Source organism: Alnus glutinosa, chromosome 3 (genome assembly GCF_958979055.1).
Source record: "Alnus glutinosa chromosome 3, dhAlnGlut1.1, whole genome shotgun sequence".
NCBI classification, from domain to species: domain Eukaryota; kingdom Viridiplantae; phylum Streptophyta; class Magnoliopsida; order Fagales; family Betulaceae; genus Alnus; species Alnus glutinosa.
In genome coordinates this window covers 10,876,537-10,886,715 of record NC_084888.1, presented here as the reverse complement: position 1 = coordinate 10,886,715, position 10,179 = coordinate 10,876,537, and the positions used below count along the sequence as shown (strand labels likewise).

General features: G+C 36.2%; 1 protein-coding gene across 1 annotated transcript; it reads right to left on the bottom strand.

The window, feature by feature from the left end:
* Positions 1-1,410: 1,410 nt before the first annotated feature.
* On the bottom strand, positions 1,411-6,980 carry LOC133863640 (ATP-dependent 6-phosphofructokinase 3-like). The gene is made up of 13 exons (XM_062299678.1): positions 6,715-6,980; positions 5,604-5,650; positions 5,448-5,487; positions 5,258-5,320; positions 5,009-5,146; positions 4,530-4,688; positions 4,369-4,422; positions 4,121-4,189; positions 3,889-4,018; positions 2,860-3,125; positions 2,449-2,494; positions 2,202-2,356; positions 1,411-1,976 (listed from the first exon to the last, which is right to left on the bottom strand). Exons 1-13 carry the CDS (start codon positions 6,943-6,945, stop codon positions 1,701-1,703), a joined length of 1,674 nt encoding a protein of 557 aa, XP_062155662.1. The 5' UTR covers positions 6,946-6,980; the 3' UTR covers positions 1,411-1,700.
* Positions 6,981-10,179: the final 3,199 nt, after the last annotated feature.

The following is a 10,179-nucleotide window of genomic DNA, read 5'->3' as shown; positions in this document are numbered from 1 at the left end:
TTGAAAACCCTTTTCCCCCACCCCCAATTTCCCCTCCAACCGATAGGGCCCACTCGGCAGCATTTCCCCATATTTCTTTCCCATTTTAACCTTTCTTTTGTTTTTTTTCTCTGTTCTTTCAAAACATGAAACACCAAAATTCCACCTATATTCCTAAAATACACTATTTGCATCTTCTTTTTGCTGCAGCAGAGTTCAAACTGGCAGGCGAAATGAAAAAGCCACGTGATGGGTTGAACCTTTTGAGAAGAGCTGCAACGGGCTGAGGTGGTTAAATCTCGATTTTGCCCTCACTTCAAAAGCTTTCCTCTTCTATTTTCATTTTCATTCGTCTCAACAATCTCCTCTCTTTTTTCTTCCTCAAGCTCATCTCTGAAACTAAGCTTTCATCCTCCATTTTCATTTTCCTTCGTCTCAATCTCCTCTCTTTTTTCCTCAAGCTCAACTCTGAAACTGAGCTCGTTTCTCCACTTTCTTTGAAATTCTTTCTGTTTGTCTACTTTTCTCAGCATCCAAACAGGCTATCATTTATGAATAAAAGGCATGTCATTTATTTTTTTGGTGGAAAATCGTGTATTTTTCAATGATTTAAAGGGCTACATTTTTGGTATGTTCCAATATGCTATATGGAAGCATAGTTGATCTGTTTCATTCCCTTATCTCTGTATTTTTCAATAATTTATTGGGCTTTTTCATTTCGCTTGCCAGTTCGAACTCTGCTGCAGCAGAAAGGAGATGCAAGTAGTGGATTTTAGGGATATAGGTGAAATTTTGGTGTTTCATGTTTTGAAAGATCAGAGTGAAAAAAAACAAAAGAGAGGGTAAATTGGGAAAGAAATATGGGGAAAGCCTGCCGAGTGGGCCCTATCGGGTGGGGGAAAAATTGGGAGGGGGGGGGGGGGGGGGGGGGTGTGGTGGGGGAAAAGGGTTTTCAAACAGGGTACCTTGGTGGTTGTTGCAGGTGCAAATAGGTGGCACCTATATAAACTTAGCTTCTTTCAACTTTTAAGGGAGCTGAAAAGACTAAAAGGTAGATGTATAATAGAGGAGGCTTCTTGGGCGGTGTGGCAGGAAACCATCGAGATCAGTTTTTTTTAAGGCTTCCCGAGCTGAAATTTCTTGGGACCAAAAGAGCTCTACAGTAGTCTACATAATAGAGCTAGAGAAACTGTGATGGAGAAGATTTGTTGCAGGAGACCAAAGGAGGCGGTGGCACAAGTAGTCCACGTGGGAAAGAACAAACTAGATTTCATGGAATGGAATAAGGCAGAATTTAGAACAACAATCCCTTGGAAGGTGAGATGCTTAATCGGGAGAGAGAGAGAGAGAATTTAGTTTATTTTTGTTTGGCGTACATACATATAAATTTATTTGCAAACATATCTGCATAGTGCTTGAAATGCTCAGAGATTCTTAAATATTCTTGAAGTAATAATAATACCAGAACCACTGTTGAGAATAATATACAATGGTCCTTTATGAGAGTATGGTGTGAACAAGCACACGTAGCCCCATCCATAGGTAGGGTAATTTCACACTAAAAACCTTATGAACCACCATTGGGTACTATAGGATGCACTTGGTATAACTATTATCACCATGCACTTCCAGGGAAAAGAAAAAAAGAAAAGAAAAGAAAGGATACGCCAAAAACACACAAACTCCAAACTAGCAGCTGCGAAAATTGGACTGAGCTGCGGCTAGTCTCTTTGCATAGCAATTGTAGCTTCTATACGGTTGGTCCCATTTGCTAAAGGGGTTGGTGGTTCCTCTCTGTTCTTAGTGTCTCTAGGCTTAGCTGTTGTTGCTCCTAAATGGCTCTTCCCATTTACTGAGTGCGTTTGTCGTTCTTTCTCTTTATCTTCCTCGATGACATGTTTCTGGTCCATGAAGCTCGGCTGATTGGTTGAAGACAGTAGCCTTGCCCACATCCTGTCAGTTATCACAACCTTGTTCTGTTTCTCCTCAAGCACTCGCTGCACATACAATATATGTATTCACATTAAGCAAACAAGTCGAGATGACACAGTCACATCATTTCAGTTGTATGACACTTGTATAGCAGTTTACTAAATATTGTTTCTCCATATACAAATGCAAACCCAAAACCCAGAGACATATACACGTAGACCCACAGAGATTGTTAAACATGGTCAACAGGAAATACAAAAAATTCTTTTCAAAATCATAAAGGAACTCACGTGGAATGGTATGTAAGCATGTCTCCCATTAACAGGGCCAACTATGAAGCCCGTATACCCTGCCATTGCACCATGAATGACACTGTGTGCAAGGAGGGTGCAGTAGACATTATCAGATGCATTGCTCGGAACGGCACGGATCATGTAAGTGGGATCTGCAAGACAAGCAAACAAAATCTTGGTTAAATCATTTCCCATCAGATTTCACAACAAATAATATAAAGACAAAATATTTCAATATACTAACCTATATATTTGAGATTTATAACCATCTTCTTCCTTTTGAAGTGATCCTAAAGCAACAAAAAACACGTGATTAATATCAAAGAACTTTTCATGTCTGATATCCGGTCACTAGTAATTGATAGTATTTCTCTGAAAAAAAACCGTTATAAACCTCCGCATGATGTTCCCATAATCAAATAAATGGTGCTTATGTTCACATGTATTGTAAGGGCTAACAGTTCTAAATGCTGCCAAATGCAATCTTGTAACTAGGTTTACTATTTGTCAAACTGAAAACGGGGCACCTTAAGCAGTTGAAATTACTTTGTACATCTCCGGTATTATGTGTAGAAGCTGACATGCCTGCAATTGCAAGGCATGGGAAACAACACATTCAACATTAAAGCAAGATAATATATCCTAGCATCTATACCTTAATCCTCTGAGATATACACAGACCCACATCCTGGAGTAGCTTATTTCCGGAAGCATCCTGCCGGTCTGTGGTGCACAGGCTTTCCGAAACAAGCTCTTGGCCTGCACCCTCGGCTATTACTATAACCATGTGCCCATTTTCTTTCAGTCTTTTCTCAATGTATTCAAATAGTCCACCGGGTCCTTCAAGATAAAAGGGTGACTCCGGAATCAAGCAACAGTCCACATCTCGGCTAGCAAGAGTAGCATACATTGCTATGAATCCTGCAGATACAAGAAGTAGGAGAAGCTAGTTCAAGAAACATATTTTTCTCTATAATTGGTTTATTTGATCAAGACCACTAATTTACATGGGTGCTTAATGACTGGATGGCCATGCCCCATTCAGTACCCTGGATTGACCAATGATGATCATTCAAGGGTTGTTTGAGGTTTGTTTAGATAGAAAGAAAGAAGACCAAGGAGAAAAGTGTGAAAGTTAGAACCAAAAGCCCTAAGGGAACAAAAATATTGATATGGGCATGGATTAGAAGGGGAAAAAAAAGGGACTTTGAAATGCAAAAACATGCATTTTTACCCAGAATGTTAAGATTTGCCACATGAATCAATGGTAACATAAAGTAGCAAATCAGATATAGCTCAGCTATCAAGTAATCCAGGGTTTACACATGGATTCAATGGGGAAAAAAATAAAATAAAATAAAAACAAAATCAAAGGAGACAAGAAAAGAGAAAATGCTCCTAAATTATGTAGGTATTCCATGCATAGATAACCAGAAGCCAATGAAAACAAATGAAATGGAGCAAAATAAACCCTAAATGGTTTGCCTTGTTGTTTAGCCATGGTTGTTGATGATCTGTTTGCGGTTTTACCATTACTAAGCAAAATATTTAGCTGTCTTTTTCATGTAAGCTCAATTCACTGGAACATAAAGTACATTAGTACAGGTTCAAGCTCAACCCAAGATTTTTTCAGGGGTCAACATTTTTGTTCTGTTAAAATAACCAGTAGAGGAATCAAGCATACCACTGTAGCGGCCCATTAACTTGACGAGACCAATACCATTCTCAAAGCTTTCTGATTCAATATGGCCTGCACTAATAGCTCGTTGAGCCTCCTCAACAGCAGTGTCAAAACCGAAGGACTTGTCTATAACCTGAACCAGAAAGAGCACAATATTCAATATCAAATCAAAGTTTTCCATCAGAAGATGGATATGTGTATTTCAAATTTAAGAAGTTGAGCATGGCTTGAGTACCGGAATGTCATTATCAATTGTCTTTGGTATTCCTGCCACTGCAACTTTAAGGCCACGCCTTCTAATTTCCTGCATTAAACAGTGCTTTATAAAAAAAACTAAATAATATGATTGAAAATCATTTCTCACTCAATCTTATGATCATTTCTGTGAAAATTTCACATAATCCCACTAATTTCAAGACTTGGATTAAATCGTTGCATCGTTGGCACTGCTGATCAGCGTTAGTGCCATATTAAAGTCAGTACCTCAAAAATCACAGAAGCCCCTTTCTGAGTTCCATCTCCTCCAATTATGTAAACCTGAACAACATCAAATAATCATAATTTTCATGTCCACATATAAGGGTTGTTTGCAAAGTAGGTACAACAATGTAGGATCTATGAATGGAAATGGCAGACAAGTTAACCTGATTAATGCCCCGGTCCTGAATGCTGTCAACAATTTTAGAGGTATCATGGCCCCCTCGTGATGTCCCAAGGATCGTGCCGCCACGTTTATGGATGTCATTCACCACTTTTGGTGTCAAAGGAATAGTATTTCGGGCATAAAAACCTCTGTATCCTCCCTATATGTACAAAGAGACCTCTTTAGTTGATGCCATTTGATCATCCATTCTTTTAACACCCAATTCTGAATCTGTTTTAAACACTATCATGAATAAAGCACAAAGCAACCCAAGAGTCGAGCAATAAAATCAAAGTGTTGGTCAATTTTTTGGATGTCAGAAGGTTCGACAGGAAGGAAAGCAAAATAAGAAGCATTTTCAAGCAGCTTTGCCATTCTCCTTTCATTTTCCTCATATCTATTTTTTTTTCCTTGTACTTTCCAAGATCCAAACGGAGCCCTGGAATGTGTTTGATTGTAATGAGAGATGCATTTGCTCACCTCTATCCCAAGAACTTTGTGAACACCGTACATGTGGTATAAGCCACATACTATTTCCCTAATCACTGTATTTAGACCAGGGCATAGGCCACCACATGTTACTATGCATGCATACACTTCCTCTGGTTCAAAATACACCTGAGAAACACGCAATAACATGTATCATTACTCTGAATAAGATGGACACAAGAACAACAAATGAGGGAAAAGATTTAAAAAAAAAAAAAAAAAAATGTAAAAGTTTAAAACCTTTTGACAAGGTCCAGCACGTCGAAAATGTGTCCCTCTTGGACTATCCTTCTCAACGACAATCTATACAAAGGAAAAATAGTGGAATTAGAAATTGTATTCTATCATAACTCAGATCCTGAAATCAAATATTTATGATAAAAAAAAAAAAAAAAAATGTAAGAAAGAACAACTAGTAGAGATCATTTACCTTTTGGGCAACAGCATCATCCACATTAACAAAATACTGCCTGGTCAATTCAGAAAACAACTTTGATTGAAATATCAAATTTGTTGATAGCATCCGTCAACACACTAACCATCAAAAAATGCAGCAGAAAGGAACAGTTTATACGTAAAAACTTACTTAACAACCGAATAGGCAGGATTGTCTTGTAATGGATTCGGATATGTCTACACAACAACAACAACAACAACAACAACAAAAAATTAAGAATTGGGATTTGATTCATACACAACACAATCACAACAACCCACAACACCCTCTCACATAAGGGTGGACCCCAGTGTGTGAGCCCCACATTCTTGTGAGGGATTGTTGTGTGATTGTTGTGTTAGTGTTGTAAATTTAACATTTTCCATAAGAATAAGCATAAAAATATCCCTTCCTCTTCACTTGTTAATCTAAGTCAAACCCTCTATAAAAATGCTACTCTTTGAAAATTTTGCTATTTTTTTTTTTTTTCCTTCATGCTTTATTCACTCAGTTTCTACGCATTAAACAAAAAACACGTACAGTATAAAATGAATGCATTTCAAATACATGGAAAACTACAATTAGACAATTCCTGATATAACGAAATTTCTCCAAAATTTTGTCTTTGACTCACTTCCCCAGTCGCTTACATTTGTTTTTTCTTTTCTTTTGTTGCCCAGTTTTCATAAAACGAATTGTTCGTATTCTACTCCGTTAGGAAAAGATCACAAATATACAAAAACGAAAAAGAACTCTAGCTGAATTTCGTTTTAAGCCATTTAGTTTTTCCCGTAAAAAAAAAAAAAAAAAAAAAAAAGATAAACTAATTTTACTCTGGATGTTGAGTCTTTTTGTTCCCGAGAATCTAAATAACAATAACACGAAAAACTTTTTAGTCAAATAGTCCTTTTCCTTCCCTTTCACTTAGTTATCTACGCAACCAAACAGACCTTTATGAAACTCGCGCGCGCGCGCGCGCACACACACCGACACAGAGACAGAGACTGTGGAAGTAATAAACTCTAAATAATTCCATCAATCCCCTTTCCTCTACTTTCCTCTGTTTTCTTTGTAACCAAACAGACTCTCACGCAATATTAGAGCATAAATCGAGTCTCAACGTTATAAAATTTCCTTCTCCGTTTCTTCCGCTCTGTTTTTCTCAACAACCAAAAAGACCCTGAGAGAGAGAGAGAGAGCGAGAGAGAGAGAGAGAGAGAGAGAGAGAGAGAGAGAGAGAGGGAGAGAGAGAGAGAGTTACAGGGAGGTCAGGTATGTAATCGGTGAAGTGCGGAACATCCTCGAGAACGTAACCAGCGTCGCCGGTGACAATTTTGGGCTCGGAGTAGCTCAGATTTTCCATAGAGCCATTCCTGGAGGAGGTGAAGTAGGAGCGAGGGCTGTGATTGGGGGACGTAGCGGAAGAGAGCGGGTCGAAGCACCGGAACCTTGGAGCGGCAAGGTAAGCAGAGCTAGAGATTGGGGAGTCCATGCAGCCTGATGGAAGTGCGGAACAGGAGAGCCACGCCAGATATTTGTAGGCCGTTGTTCTTTGATGGGGCGGCGGGTGACGCTTTTGAGTTTGACTTTAAAATTACATGTCACCCCCACAAATAATCTCCTTTCTAATCATTTCGTTTTTTATTGTTTTTAATATTTTCTTACAACTATCTATATATAAAAAAAAAAAAAATAAATAAATTCTTACAACTGGTGGGATAATAGTAAGTTTCAGGTTTACTCTTTACTCCAAGGTGGTGACATTTGCCTTAATAAATATTAAATTCAATTTATTTTTGTAAAGTTTTTAAAAGTCATATATAAATGTGAAAGATTTTAATTTATAATGAGTAATGCTACACATCATCCCCTTGTCCTCCTTTTATCCTCCCAAAATTGATGTGGCTCTTAAAATCACCATTGGATCAAAATCCAAGAGTGATATATCAAAAATTCAATGGTGATTTTAAGAGCCACATCAATTTTGGGAGGACAAAAGGAGGACAAGGGGATAATGTGTAGCATTATTCATTTATAATAGCTATTGTCACGGTACAAGTTAGTCAAGGCAATAGCAACTGCCATACCGGTTTTTCTAATTTTATGTCGTATTAAATTTATTATTTTTTATCAATCACATGATATGAGGGCAGACAGCTTAGTAAGTGTAGATCCGTCATTTAACAGGCTGTGTGGTTCGGGCCGGGCGGTTATGCAGGTTTGGGCGGATTATGTCTATTCCTAGCGGACGTTCTAAATTTAAATTCTAAATTCATAATTAAGAGAAATGATAAGCAGGGACGTTTGATCATCAGCTGTTCGTCGTTTAATAATTAAAAAATATATTTTATTAGAAAAAATGAAAAAATGTATAAATGATAAATGAAAAAAAATTATATATATATTTTTTAATTATTAAATAACGGACAGGGGACTGTCAAACGTTCCCTGTCTATCATTTCATTTTAGTTAAATATTTTACGTTTTACTTCACTTATTAATAGGGAAGTTTGAGCTCACATGTAAAAAGAGTATTAAAATATTAATTAATAATAAAATTCACATTTTCTTATTAACTTAAGTTTTTAAAATAAAATTCTTCCAAATTAAATTGAAGTAAATTCTTCAATCCATTAGTTATCTATGTTATGGATGGAAACCGCTCCTTTTCTTATTGAGAGTGTTGGAAATATTTTGAGAAAATTGTAATTTTTAAAGATAAATATAGGGATTCATATCCTTCCATTTCTTTTTCATTCTTTTTTTTTTTTTTTTTTCGTTTTTTGATGAATGATTATTATTAATTTATTATCTTCCAAACGTCGTGTATGTGACATTTTTATTTTTTAATTATGCTTAGGTAACATACACAATGAGGGTGAAATATAATTTTTAATATTTAATTTGTTGGCATCGTATTATATGTTTATATTTCTCTGCAATTATTGGCTCAATAAATGGAATATTCGTTCAACAAATACGGTACCACTTACGCAACTTGGATCCATTTTCTTTTGCATCTCTTGGTTTTGCTTTTGAGCCTTTATTCAACAAAATACATAAATAATTAACTTTGATCCTTCCTTGCTTACATCAGCAACTGCAAATAAATATATTGATAATTAATTGTGTGACCCTTCTTCAAAATATAAACCAATAAACCATTGACTAACCGCCTCTAAAATGTTAAAAAAAATCTTTTAAATTGTATTTTGTTTAAAAAAAAAAAAGTAAATATTTTAAAATTAATTTATTGCATCGCCCCTTTTTATTAGAATTATAATGCATCAAGGTAACATTCAAAGTAAGATCATGTGGTAAAGGTGTCAAACACAAGATGTTAAGGTTTAATTAATAAATTCATGAAATATTAAGAAAAAAAAATTAAAAAATAAAATAAAATTCATGAAATATCGAAAGAGCTCACGAGACATATGTGCATGAGATTTGGAAAAGGGAGGGACTTGTAAAGAGATGGTCCGGTGGATGAAAGCCACTAATTGTAATCTTTAGGCCTCGTTTGGTTCGCGTAATAGACCACTGAAATGGAACGGTTATTCCTATGGAATAGTCATTCTTTTGTTTGGTATGAGTCTATTCTTTAAAATAGGTATTCCAATGCCATTGGAATACCTATTCTTTTATGAAGAGGAATACCTTCCTCTAAAAAATGAGAGGAATAGCTATTCCTTAGAGTAAATGCAATATTTTTCAGAAAAAAAAAATATATATTTATTTTATATTTTATTATCTAAAAAACAAAAAACCAAAAAACCAAACCCTTCACTGGCTGGTCGGCCACCCCAGCCAGTGAGCTGGGGGTGGTGCGGAAAACCTCGCGATGGATCCCGGAGGCGTTCCGGGGGTGGTGCGACCACCCCTGACGCTTTTGGGGGTGGTCGGGTTGGCTTCAGGGGTGCTCGCGGCCACCCTCGGAGACCACTCCGGGGGTGGTTGCGGCCACCCTCGGCTCTTGGTGGGCGGCCGACCACCCCAATGGGTGGTCGGCCACCCATAAGTTTTCTTCTTCTTCTTCTTCTTTTTTTTTGTTTTTTTAATAATTTGATTTTCTTTTTAATTTTTTTTAAAAAATATGAAGTTTTTTTAGTAACTTTGATTGAATTCCAATTAAAACACATGTGTTCTTACTAAACTAAAGATTAGGAATAGCCATTCCATTCCGCCACCTTTTATTTCTAGGAATAACTATTTATTTTCCTAATGAAAAATAGCCATTCCGCAAACTAAACGAGGCCTTAATATTGGACCAGACAATTTCTACAGATAGTAAATGCTAAAAATTATACTTATTTTCAATTTATCTCTATTTTATTAGGCTAACGTAGCAATGTTCATTAGCTTTTGAATCGGACTTTATTAAAATAATAAAAAAATAATTCAAGGGTTGATAGACACGGCTAGTACTGTCACATCAGCTCAATAAAATAATAATGAAAATAAGATTGTAGTTTTTAACATTTTTCTTCCACAAAATCTCATGAATATAAAAAGAATGAGTACCACACTTTTATTACATTTTATTGATGTGACAATGCTGATCAATTCTTAAATTTTTTATTTTTTTTATAGCGAAAGCTGACCTAAAGTATGATTTGAAATGGAGCAATAGTATAAAAAGATCGGGGAACTTTGTCCTAACGTGCAAGTCAAATATGCTACTGTCATTAATTGAGTTAGAGTTACTGAGTTAGGACTAATTGGGATG